Source organism: Pleurodeles waltl, chromosome 4_1 (assembly GCF_031143425.1).
Source record: "Pleurodeles waltl isolate 20211129_DDA chromosome 4_1, aPleWal1.hap1.20221129, whole genome shotgun sequence".
NCBI classification, from domain to species: domain Eukaryota; kingdom Metazoa; phylum Chordata; class Amphibia; order Caudata; family Salamandridae; genus Pleurodeles; species Pleurodeles waltl.
Window position 1 is genome coordinate 112,009,946 of NC_090442.1, and position 13,753 is coordinate 112,023,698.

Here is a 13,753-nt window from a genome sequence, read left to right on the forward strand (position 1 = left end):
AGTCAGTCTTCTGAATAAAAAGTGCAAAATTCGTGAGGATGCTGAATCTTTCGCTCATTTATAATCTGACTGGGTCCGTGCTTTATGCTGATTTGGGAATTTTGTCTATCTTCTCACAATCACCGTTGAGTATGTAAACAGTTTGATTGCTGAATCCCATCTCCTTTCTTCCCAGTAACCAGAATCCTGCACAGCCATCCAGCCCTCTCATTGAGCATGCTCCAGACTGCAGAAAGTACGGTATGTTCTCAGTTGTGTCTGGTCCACTAAAAGCTAGCAGGCAAACTGGCTTTGTATAGATTTCCAGTCATGATGTCAACGCAGAGAAGACCAGAGATGTAAGTACTTGATTGTCCACATTGTATTGTCCTCTTGGCCTGTTCTAGGTATTTATATGTCTCAGGACCCCTTTCAAAATGCCTGTTACTTCTGATGTCCCTGGCCCAGACCTTCTGTGGGTCCTGAGTAACTGGACCAAGTACTTTCCCATCCAGCACTTGACAGTCTGTGGTAACGTGGGTCTAGCAGACAAAGGCTGTTCAGGTCAGAGGTAGGTGCTAGGCATATGCAGGCTCATAACTCAACACACGCACAGAAGCAGCAATGAGATGATTTTCCAGTCACATACTAGCTTTCATGACCCAAAAAATATTTCATGTAAACACACAAAGCTTGTACGACACACTTAATAAGCCTAGAAACATGCCACAGTACCCCCGTCCTCTAGAAACACTTAGCAGACACTAAGATGGTAGCCAACTACCAGCCAATCTCCCTGCTACATTACCCAACAAAAGCATAGAAGAAGCTGAGAAACAAATGCCTAGCAACTATCACACTGACAACCACCTCCTCAGCACCACACATGATTCAGGCTCAACCAAAGTATGAAGTCCCCCTTCATGGCTCCCAAGGGTGAAATCTGGATGATCCTAGACAGCGGTGACACTGGCTGTCATCCTACTGGATCTTTCTGGAACTTTTAACACTGTTTACTACCCCATCCTTATCTAAAGATTGTGCAACGCCGGCAAGCAAAGGTCCTGCACCTTGTTGGATTCGGTCTTTCCTGACCAGCTGCACCCAATCAGCCTGTCCCCGTTTACCTCTGATGTCGTTAGCCTCATCTGCGAAGCTCCACAAGGATCTTCAACCCTTGTATGACCCCACTCACCATTATCAACAACATATTCCATGCTGACAACACCCAGCTAATTTTCTCCCTCTCAGATAAGATGCCACCTGACCCACCTCCATGACCAGAGACTCCAGATGGGTGAACACCACTGCCTCAAGCTCAACATACATAACACAGAAGTAGTAATCTTCATCAAAGACTCTTCATTCTGGGACTCCACATGGTGGCTTGCCGAACTCGAACGCACACGCCTCCTGTCAACTCATGCAAAGCTCTTCGGAATAGTAATGGACAACCAACTGACCATGACGGGCTAAGTGAATGCAGTTTGCGTCTTCTGCTTCCAGGAGCTCAAGAAGATCTTCAATGGCTTCCCACCAACACTTGAAGAACCATCACCGAAACTCTCATCACCTGCAAGCTGGACTACGGCATTTCACTCTATGCTGGAATCAACACTCAACTGACAGACTCCAGACCATACAAGGCTCAGCAGCCAGGCACACCTTCCGCCTCCCATCCTGCACTCACATAATTACACACCATACAACTTAGGCTTCAGTACCAGGATAAATACAGATCATGTAAGATATCTAACATAACATCTTGTGTCTGGCCTTTGAAATTTATGTTGGGGGGTGTGAGCTCCTTTGAAGTCCTCTCTCCTCTGCACTGACATTGGACAAAGACAGTCTTCCACATCAGTAGTAGCTCCATTTCTGAGTAGCCTTCAACACACACCAAGGGAGTAACCGGGGATCACAAGTGGCTGTCAGCCTCCACTAAAATATGCCCCATAAAGCCCATAAAGTTTCAAAGAAGTTCAAAGGATTACGCCTTCTGCTGTATCAGATTCTCTGGTAGTGCCAAACTTATCTGCCCCACCATCTCCTTGACAGTGAGCTCAGGCCCCACTGACCAGTAATGATTCCTTAAATCAAGGAGAACTTGGATGTGCACAGAGGGGGCTCTGCTCCTCTTCCCCCAGTGAGTGTGTGAAACCCACCACAGCCCTTTAAAATGTTATAGCTATTCACATTTCCTGTGTGGTGGTTGGAGCCCTCACCTTTCCAACCTCTGCAGAACATGCAGTTCCAAAATGGAACCCACAGGCCTCCATGTGTTGTACCACCTGTGCGCACACACACCTCAGCATGCACACACACACACCCACCTCAGCATGCACACACACACACACCCACCTCAGCATGCACACACAATTATCATGCACTGTTTGACGCTGTACACCATCCATGCAGACCAAGAGTGAATCAAGTACATAGCTGTGGAACTTTACACAGGTGAGCTGGTAGTTCCCACTGGGGAACACAGGTGAAAAGGCCTGTTCACATTGCTTATTGTAATGAACACAAAACAGGTATGTTGCCACCGTCTTCATTGTGTCACTTGACTCCAGTTAATAACAGTAGTCTGTTACCTTCATGAGAGGAGCACCCTTCTCAGTCTAAGTCTACCTTTTACAGTGCAACCATCTGAATCAATGGGACACGCTTAATTTTTGTTCGACCATTACCAAAAATTAGTACCCTACATTCAGATATCTAAGCAGCTGGTGCATTTCCGTCACCATGGCCCAACAATATGTTATGTTATCTTCTGTTGTTCCCAGCACTTCTGCTGGTATGGTGGGATATAGTGTGACATAAATCGCAAGCCCCTCTCACACCAAACCCTTGTACAGACTCTTGTTACAGTAATACGTTTGTATGACTTTGAGTTTTTATCATGTGCTCTCTACACATTTTCCTTCTTTGGCTAGATTTTCTGCTTCTCAGTAGTATCCTCCGTTTAGAAATGACTTAATTTTTTGGGGGTTTGCAATTTTAGTGCTCCATTGAATTGTTTTCAAATCCTTAGTGATCTTGTGCAGAAGGGATACGTTGAGATAACTCGGAGCTTCATGTGTGTAGATGAGAGTTTGGACCATTTAGAGGCAATATGGGAGATGATTCTGTAGATCTGAGAACAAATGGAACAATAACCATTAATCCATCTTGACAAACTGCAGAAGATGTGGTGCAGAATTTGGATGCTGCAAGCAAGAAGTGTTTCCTTATTTTGGTGTGTAATGCTCTTGTCGGGGCTAGATATTTATGTAAGAGAAACATCTGTACTTGTTGTTCTTGCCTTAAAAGACAGGTGTTGCTTGTATCAGTAAGAAAGCATTAGGGTTTATTTTTGGTTTTGTGTGTTTATTTCTTTGTTTGAAGAAGTTGAATGTCTGGCTGCGATCTATATTCTATAAAGTCAGCCCAAATGAAATTTGTATTACCTGATTTTGGGTTACTTCACTGAAGATTTTTACATCCCCAGGTTTTTATACCTAGGGATGAGCATAGACATTAATAATGAGCAAGGTAGGTTGGATTTAAGATAGGATACCCGCTTCATTTGCTGGTATAAGAGCTACTGTGTCATTGCTACAGCAGTGACTGGTAGCCATAGTTACCAAAGCTCAAAAAGTATGTGCAGCAATGTACTAATTGTCAGCAGGAAATAAACTCTACAGTTGTAAAACCAGTGCAGACTCCTGTTAAAATATTTGACAGACCACAGTGGTAATTTTGTTCGCAGAAATGTGTATAAACATATACTGGTTGCAGTTGATTCATGCTCTAGATTCCTTTGCATATCCTCAAAAAAAGTCTGCCACTGCTTGAGTGGTCGTGACAGGCTTGCAGTCTGTTAATACATTTCATTCAGACAAAGGTCCTGTTTTCACCGCTGAGTATCGATGTATGTAAATGATCTTCATATTCCTGTAAAGGTGGCAGAGTCTAAATCTCCTGTTCCTTTGGGCCACTTAAATTCATTCCAGAACGTTGAAGAAGCTAGTACTGAATTACCTAATTTAAAGCATTGTGTCTGTCTCCGATAAAGATAACATTCTTAAAACTGCCGACTGGTGATTTCCCCCAAATGACTGACAAAAAAGTTTTCATGAAGTCTTACAAGCCACCTTTTCTAGGTCTGGGTAGTTGATGGCATGTGAACTGTAATCCTGACACTATTGCCTGGTTCAAAGAAAAACTGGGTGGTGTCAGTTGATCACATTATAAAACACTGTGGTTGGCATTATGACATTTGTGGTGATTGGTAAAGTGGCAGTAACACCGTGAACAGGCTGGCAGTATTTACCCCCAAAATGATGACCATAGCGGTGATAAGCCTGGTGGAAACAGAACACAGAAGACGAAAGACTCACCCTCGGAGACACAGAGAAGAACAAGGCTGCCATGGAACCGGAACTTGAAGTCTTCCCGATGCTCATCTATGCCATGCTCCACCTGGAACACCAACGCCAACGAAGGTGACAGCTGCTGTGTTCCAGCCGAGGTGAGGGCACCTTGACCACTGCTGTTGGGGGTGGGGGCTCTTGCCCCTCTTTGTTGGTGGAGTGGGATCCTTCCCTTTCCTGGCTGGTGGAGTGGGATCTTTCCCTCTCTTGCCTCCACGACTAGGAGGTGTGCCTCTTCTGGCCCCGTGGACTGTTTGGATGAGGTGCTGGGCTGGATCGTTCGGACCCTGCTCTTACGGGCAGGACATGGGGTTGGAGAGGGAGGGAAGAGGTCAAGGTGGGCAAGAAAAAGCTTCTTAGGGACAGTGGGGCGGGATGAGGGCAGAGGGATGGGAGTGGAGGTTGAGGGAGTGGTTGTCGGAGGTGTACATCTGCTCGACTTGGGTGCATGGGCAGTATGCTGATGTGAGGTCGATGGCTGTTGATTGTTTGTGTGCATACGGTTGTGTCTCCTAGGAGGTGAGGTGGCAGGCAGGGTGGAAGAATACACGGGACGCATGGATGAATGTTTTGGAGGTGTCTGCAGGTCAGGTGTGTGTGGTGATAGTGGTGGTGGCTGTTGATACAGTGCATGCAGGTGTGAGTGTGGAGGGAGGAGGCGGAGACAGTGGAGGCATTGGATGTTGTGTGTGCAACTGTCTGGTGTTTGTGTGAGTGCTTGTGGCCTGAAGTGTGCTGCCTGTGTTTGTCTGTGCCACTCTTGTGTGATGGTTTGTGTGCATGCTTGTCTGTAGCTGTGAATGGGATGGGTTGGGTTGAGGAGTTTGGGACTGGGAAGTGGTAGTTGACTGCCCTACAGAGATCGTTCTCAGGAGGTCAATAGCCTCCTCACTGAGGGTAACAGGGCTCACCGTGGCAACGCCTGAGGGCCTGGGGCGAAGGAGTTGCCCACCCTCCTGGGTGAGATGGGAACGGGCAACTCGGTGAGGGGCTACTGGGAGGGTGGTGCTGATACCTGTAGCTTGGGTGGTTCCAAAGATGTCCGCCACCACCAGGGAGCTTCCATCGGAGGAGGTATCAGTCAGTGTTGTCACCTTCTTTCTCCGCCATGGTGCTCCGATCGCCGTCCGTCCCACTGGTCCCCTCGGCATCGGTGGACTCTGCCTCCTTGGTCCTGTGGGATGCAACTCCTGTCGCCGGTGTCCCTGCTCCTTCGCCAGATGATGCTAATGCACACATGGACAGTATGACAGAAGTAAAAAGGGTGGGGTAGAGAGAAAGGGAGCACTGGATTAATTATAGCGCCAACACCACAGATGGCATACACATTACCGCGCACACAGGGATCAGGATTGTGTCCCATGCATCGCACTGCGTTACATTGGCTAGGTACCACAGCAAGATGAGAGCCAAACACCGCCGACTGCACCCTCCTAGGACCCCCTACGCCCTGTCTGACATGGTATGCAACCTAGCTATGTTACCAGATTTAGCAATACACCCATTACCCTTAAGCTGGATCACGCTGTGTTCTCTGAGCTGGCATTGAGGGGCACCCACTAACTGACAGCCACCACCAGGTTCCCATGGTACCTACCAATCATAGTTGTAACGCACCCTGTACTCACCCCATTGTGGCTGTTGTGATGCCCTCAAGTGCCCTTCCAGCTCTGGGTATGCCACCGTCACTATGCGGGCCATCAGGGGAGTCCGGTTCCGACAGGCACCCCACCCTCGTTTGGAGGCCATCCCCAGCTGGGCCTCCGCGGTCTTCTGGGCCCAGCGCCTCAGGTCCTTCCACCTCTTCCTACAGTGGGTGCTCCGCCTGCTGTAGACACCCAGGGTCCGCATGTCCTTGGCGATGGCATGCCACAATTCTTTCTTCTGAGGGGCGCTGACCTGCAGAGGAAACACAGACAAGAGGACACCATTACACATACAATCCCTCCTGTCACACATATGGCCACAAATCCCCTTCCGTCCCCATTGGCGCACACATTACTCAGCACCCACCATGTACAATACCACCAGACATATGACCCCCCCCCAAATGACACAATGATTGCACACACATCTCCATGCAACCCTGTCACATGCCTTCGTGCCCAAGTTGTACTCACCTGTTGGTCTGGAGGCCCATACAGCTGCCCAAACTGTGGTAGGACCCCGTCCACCGAAAGCTCAAACTCCTCCGAAGTGAAGGCAGGGGCCCTTTCCCTGGTCACATGGGCCATGGCAGGATCCAGACACAGGTCACAGCAGCACATGCAGTGTAAGTGTTGTCCCATGGAAAGTCAGGAATCAAGTGAGGTTATGGACAGAAAATGGTGCTCACTCATTGGCCACTGTACTCGATAGAGCCCTATGTAATCCAGTGAGGAATAGGACGGCTGTGCAAGACCGTCTTCTGCCATGACGCACAACACCTGCAGAGTTACCTTACTTCCACCTGTCCCTACATACAGGACAGGTGATCGACATTTTATGGTGGTGGACAATATTCAGATAATTGAGAACTGCGTAATTTCCATATTGTGCACATACATTGCCATTCTCAATGTCCCATCACGTTCCTGCTCTATGTACACTGAGGTGGTGGATCCATTGTTAAAATGGTGGCAGCCTACTCTTTCTTGTTCCCCTTATATACCTACCACTGCAGAGGAATCAAAGGACAAGACAGCCCCCATGTACAGACCCCTTGTGGACTTGACTACACTGGAGGAGAGGCATATAATACTCACCTCTAGAATGGACAGGGCCACAATCACAGAGCTATGCGCTCAATTGGAGCCTGATCTGATATCAGCTATCGATCATCCCACTGGGAACCCCCCCCCCCAGTACAAGTTCTCAGTGCTTCATTTCCTGGCAACTGATTCATTCCAAGTGATAGTGGGCTTGGCAGTAGGAATGTCACAGCCAATGTTCTCAATCGTGCTGGAAAGGGTTTTGTCTGCCCTGATGAAACACATGTGCAGCTACATTGCTTTCCCCCAGGTGGAAGATTTGGCCACTGTGAAGGCAGGAGTCTCTGCACTGGGACATATACCCAACATTGTTGGGGCGATTGACAGCACACATGTTGCATTTGAACTGACCATTCCTATGATTATTGATGTGTTCTGTGTGGCTTTAGCAGGATGGCATTCACGTCCTTTGCATCTCTACTTACTGTCACCTATGGCTTCTAATTTTGCAGATGTTGTTCATATGACAACAGTGTACTGATATGATGTCTACAGACAGATACATGTCTTAAAATGTATGCCATCACAGTGTTCAGATCATTTGCACAAGATGTAACTGTTTCCATATAGGCACATGTTCGATGGCATGTGTAGCTGCAGATACACATGCTGTGCACATCTCGCCATCTGGTGTTGGGCTCGGAGTGTTACAAGTTGTTTTTCTTCGAAGAAGTCTTTTCGAGGCACGAGACCGAGGGACTCCTCCCATTTCGACTCCATTGCGCATGGGCGTCGACTCCATCTTAGATTGTTTTTTTTCCGCCATCGGCTTCGGACGTGTTCCTTTTCGCTCCGTGTTTCGGGTCGGAAAGTTAGTTAGAATCTCGGAAAAATCGTCGGTATTGTTTGCGTTCGGTATCGGGTTAGTTACAAAAGATCGACACCGATTTTCGAAGAGCTCCGGTGGCCCTTCGGGGTTTTTTCGATCCCCGGTCGGGGCCTGGTCGGCCCGGCCACGTGTCTCTTCAAGGCTGATGGAACGGACCCCATTCCGCTTCTGCCCAAAATGCCATAACAAGTATCCATATACAGATCAACATCTGGTCTGTAACTTGTGTTTTTCGCCAGAACACAAGGAAGATACTTGTGAGGCCTGTCGAGCGTTTCGGTCCAGAAAGACACTCAGGGACCGAAGAGCAAGAAGACTGCAAATGCCGTCGGCGCCAACAGGACAAGAGCGTTTCGAGGAGGATGAAGAAACATTCTCCACCCACGATTCGGACTCAGAGGAGATCGATCCAGAGGAAACGCCGAAAACCGTGAGTAAGACGTTGAAACAAAAAACTCACGAGAAGACCGCTAAAGCACAGGGGACGCCACTGCCAACAGGCCATGGCTTAACCCGAAAAATAGGTGACCGATCATCGGCACCGAAAATAGGCACGCTGGTGTTGAAGTCACCCTACTCCGGTCGAGATACCGGCACACAGCAATCTCGGGCCAGCGATAGTGGCTCCGAGCAGGTTCGGCACCGACACAGCGGCACCGAAATGGGTCGGCACCGAGAGAGCACGACGCTGAAAGTAAAGAAGGTTTCGTCGGAACCGAAAAAAGCAGCCGAAAAGGTTTCGGTACCGAAACATCTGGCCTCGGAGCCGAAAATAAGTTCCTATTCAGAGGAACAAGACTGTCCTCACAAATGAAGACACATAGATTTGGACAGGAATTAGAGACAATGGAGCCAGATTACACACAAAGACTGCTCCATATTCAAAAAGATACAGGGAAGATCAGCACTCTTCCTCCAATCAAAATGAAACGCAAACTTGCCTTCCAAGAAAAGGACAAACAGCCACAGGCAAAGGTGGCTAAACAAGTAACACCTCCACCATCCCCACATCACTCTCCACAACCATCACCAGTAGCCACTCCACCTATGATGCAATCCCCAACTCATACAGGGATGAGTCAAGATGACCCTGACGCATGGGACCTTTATGACGCACCAGTTTCAGATAATAGTCCTGAGTGCTATCCAGCTAGACCGTCGCCACCAGAGGATAGTACAGGCTACGCACAAGTGGTGTCGAGAGCAGCGGCATTTCATAATGTCAGCCTTCATGCAGAGCCCATTGAAGACGACTTTCTTTTTAATACACTGTCGTCCACACAGAGCCAGTATCAGAGTCTTCCAATGCTACCCGGAATGCTAAAACACGCCAAACAAGTGTTTGAGGAGCCTGTTAAAGGAAGAGCCATTACTCCAAGAGTAGATAAAAAATATAAACCGCCACCAACAGACCCAGTGTACATTACACAACAGCTAACACCAGACTCTGTTGTAGTAGGAGCAGCGTGCAAAAGAGCCAACTCGCATACTTCAGGAGATGCACCACCTCCAGATAAAGAAAGTCGCAAATTCGATGCTGCAGGCAAAAGGGTGGCTGCACAGGCAGCAAACCAGTGGCGTATCGCAAATTCACAAGCTTTGTTAGCCAGATATGATAGGGCCCATTGGGATGAAATGCAACACTTTATTGAACATTTACCCAAGGAGTTCCAAAAAAGAGCACAGCAAGTAGTAGAAGAAGGACAAAGTATCTCCAATAATCAGATATGGTCAGCAATGGATGCTGCAGACACAGCTGCTAGAACTGTCAACACAGCAGTAACAATAAGGAGGCATGCATGGCTGCGTACATCAGGATTTAAACCAGAGATACAGCAAGCTGTGCTGAATATGCCATTCAACGGACAGCAGTTGTTTGGGCCGGAGGTGGACACTGCGATCGAAAAACTTAAAAAGGACACTGACACAGCCAAAGCCATGGGCGCACTCTACTCCCCACAGAGCAGAGGCACATTTCGAAAGACACAATTTCGAGGGGGGTTTTGAGGGCAAAGCACAGAAGCCACAACCTCACAAACAAGGCCCACTTACCAGAGCCAGTATCAGCGAGGAGGTTTTCGGGGACAGTATAGAGGGGGACAATTTCAAAAGAATAGCGGAAAGTTCCAAAGTCCCAAAACTCCTCCAAACAAACAGTGACTTCAAGGTCACAAATCCCCAACACATAACACCTGTGGGGGGGAGACTAACCAAGTTTTACAAACATTGGGAAGAAATTACAACAGACAATTGGGTCTTAGCAATTATCCAGCATGGTTATTGCATAGAATTTCTCAAATTCCCTCCAAACGTCCCACCGAAAACACACAATATGTCAAAACAACATATAGATCTTCTAGGACTAGAAGTTCAGGCATTGCTACAGAAAGAAGCAATAGAATTAGTGCCAAAGCAACAGAAAAACACATGAGTTTACTCCCTGTACTTTCTAATACCCAAAAAAGACAAGAGTCTAAGACCTATACTAGATCTCAGAACATTAAATACCTACATCAAATCAGATCACTTTCACATGGTCACATTACAAGATGTAATCCCACTGCTCAAACAACAAGACTACATGACAACACTAGACCTAAAGGATGCATATTTCCATATACCAATACATCCTTCACACAGAAAATACCTAAGGTTTGTATTCCAAGGGGTACATTACCAATTCAAAGTGTTGCCATTCGGAATAACAACTGCGCCAAGAGTTTTTACAAAATGCCTAGCAGTAGTAGCTACACATATCAGAAGGCAGCAAATACATGTGTTCCCGTACCTAGACGATTGGTTAATCAAAACCAACACGCTAAAACGGTGTTCACAACACACAAAATATGTCATAGAAATCCTCCACAAACTAGGTTTTTCAATCAACTACACAAAGTCACACCTTCTGCCATGTCAAACACAGCAATACTTAGGGGCGACAATCAATACAGAAAAAGGGATTGCCACTCCAAGTCCACAAAGAGTTCAGACGTTTCACAATGTAATACAGGCCATGTATCCAAAACAACAGATACAAGTAAAAATGGTGATGAAACTACTAGGCATGATGTCTTCATGCATAGCCATTGTCCCAAACGTAAGGTTGCACATGCGGCCCTTACAACAGTGCCTAGCATCACAATGGTCACAAGCACAGGGTCAACTTCTAGATCTGGTGTTGATAGACCGCCAAACATACATCTTGCTTCAATGGTGGAACAGTGTAAATTTAAACCAAGGGCGGCCTTTCCAAGACCCAGTGCCACAATACGTGATAACAACAGATGCCTCCATGATCGGGTGGGGAGCACACCTCAATCAACACAGCATCCAAGGACAATGGAACATACAGCAAAAACAGTTTCACATAAATCACTTAGAACTGTTAGCAGTATTTCTAGCGCTAAAAGCATTTCAACCCATAATAAGCCACAAACACATTCTTGTCAAAACAGACAACATGACAACAATGTATTACCTAAACAAACAAGGAGGGACACACTCAACACAGTTGTGTCTCCTGACACGGAAAATATGGCATTGGGCGATTCACAACCACATTCGCCTAATAGCACAATTTATTCCAGGAATTCAGAACCAGTTAGCAGACAATCTCTCTCGGGATCACCAACAGATCCACGAATGGGAGATTCACCCCCAAATACTGAATACTTACTTCCAGAGTTGGGGAACACCACAAATAGATCTATTTGCAACAAAGCAAAACGCAAAATGACGATACTTCACATCCAGGTACCCACAAGATCAGTCTCAGGGCAATGCGTTATGGATGAGCTGGCCAGGGATATTTGCTTACGCTTTTCCCCCTCTCCCACTCCTTCCATATCTAGTAAACAAATTGAGTCAAAACAAACTCATACTAATAGCACCAACATGGGCAAGACAACCTTGGTACACAACACTACTAGACCTCTCAGTAGTGCCTCATGTCAAACTACCAAACAGACCAGATCTGTTAACACAACACAAACAACAGATCAGACATCCAAATCCAGCATCGCTGAATCTAGCACTTTGGCTCCTGAAATCCTAGAATTCGGACACTTACACCTCACACAAGAATGTATGGAGGTCATAAGACAAGCTAGAAAACCTACCACTAAACACTGCTATGCAAATAAGTGGAAAAGATTTGTTTATTACTGCCATAATAATCAAATTCAACCCTTACACGCATCTGCCAAAGATATAGTAGGATACTTACTACATTTGCAAAAGTCAAAGCTAGCTTTCTCTTCCATAAAGATACATCTTACCGCAATTTCAGCTTACCTGCAAATTACGCACTCAACTTCATTATTTAGGATACCAGTCATAAAAGCGTTTATGGAAGGCCTAAAGAGAATTATACCACCAAGAACACCACCAGTTCCTTCATGGAACCTCAACATTGTCTTAACACGACTCATGGGTCCACCTTTTGAGCCCATGCACTCTTGTGAAATGCAATACTTAACATGGAAAGTTGCATTTTTGATTGCCATCACATCTCTAAGAAGAGTGAGTGAAATTCAAGCATTTACCATACAAGAACCATTTATTCAAATACACAAGCATAGAGTAGTTCTACGGACAAATCCAAAATTTTTACCAAAGGTTATATCACCGTTCCACTTGAATCAAACAGTAGAATTACCAGTGTTCTTCCCACAGCCAGATTCTGTAGCTGAAAGAGCACTACATACATTAGACATTAAAAGAGCGCTAATTTACTACATTGACAGAACAAAACTAATTCGAAAAACAAAACAATTATTTATTGCTTTCCAAAAACCTCATACAGGAAATCCAATTTCTAAACAAGGCATTGCTAGATGGATAGTTAAGTGTATTCAAACCTGCTATCTTAAAGCAAAGAGAGAACTGCCTATTATACCAAAGGCACACTCAACCAGAAAGAAAGGTGCTACCATGGCCTTTCTAGGAAATATTCCAATGACCGAAATATGTAAGGCAGCAACATGGTCTATGCCTCATACATTTACCAAACACTACTGTGTAGATGTGTTAACTGCACAACAGGCCACAGTAGGTGAAGCTGTACTACGAACATTGTTTCAAACAACTTCAACTCCTACAGGCTGAACCACCGCTTTTGGGGAGATAACTGCTTACTAGTCTATGCACAGCATGTGTATCTGCAGCTACACATGCCATCGAACGGAAAATGTCACTTACCCAGTGTACATCTGTTCGTGGCATTAGTCGCTGCAGATTCACATGCGCCCACCTGCCTCCCCGGGAGCCTGTAGCCGTTTATAAGTTGATCTTGAACATTTGTAAATTTGTAAATATATTACTTTAAACTTCATTATGTACATACGTATTCACTCCATTGCATGGGCACTATTACTAGTATACACAACTCCTACCTCACCCTCTGCGGGGAAAACAATCTAAGATGGAGTCGACGCCCATGCGCAATGGAGTCGAAATGGGAGGAGTCCCTCGGTCTCGTGACTCGAAAAGACTTCTTCGAAGAAAAACAACTTGTAACACTCCGAGCCCAACACCAGATGGCGGGATGTGCACAGCATGTGAATCTGCAGCGACTAATGCCACGAACAGATGTACACTGGGTAAGTGACATTTTCCTTTCATCACATAAACACTTTCACTTAGGCTGTGTTCAAAGGTGTTTATTGTAGTGCAAATAATTGATGGAAAAGTGCAACAGAATGGGATGATGGTAGAGGTTAGTCCATGGTATTGTTCCAGTCTGTGTGTAGCACAGGTCCAGTGTCCAAGGGGCCATA

At 46.2% G+C, this 13,753-nt stretch overlaps 1 protein-coding gene across 2 annotated transcripts in view; it reads left to right on the forward strand.

The window, feature by feature from the left end:
- The window catches only part of PNLDC1 (PARN like ribonuclease domain containing exonuclease 1), a 258,698-nt gene that overhangs the window by 158,675 nt on the left and 86,270 nt on the right, over nucleotides 1-13,753 (forward strand). For both annotated transcript variants that reach the window (XM_069227860.1, XM_069227862.1), the window contains exon 13: nucleotides 176-240. In XM_069227860.1, coding sequence (XP_069083961.1) covers nucleotides 176-240 — 65 coding nt within the window. The remainder of the gene's footprint in view (nucleotides 1-175; nucleotides 241-13,753) is intronic.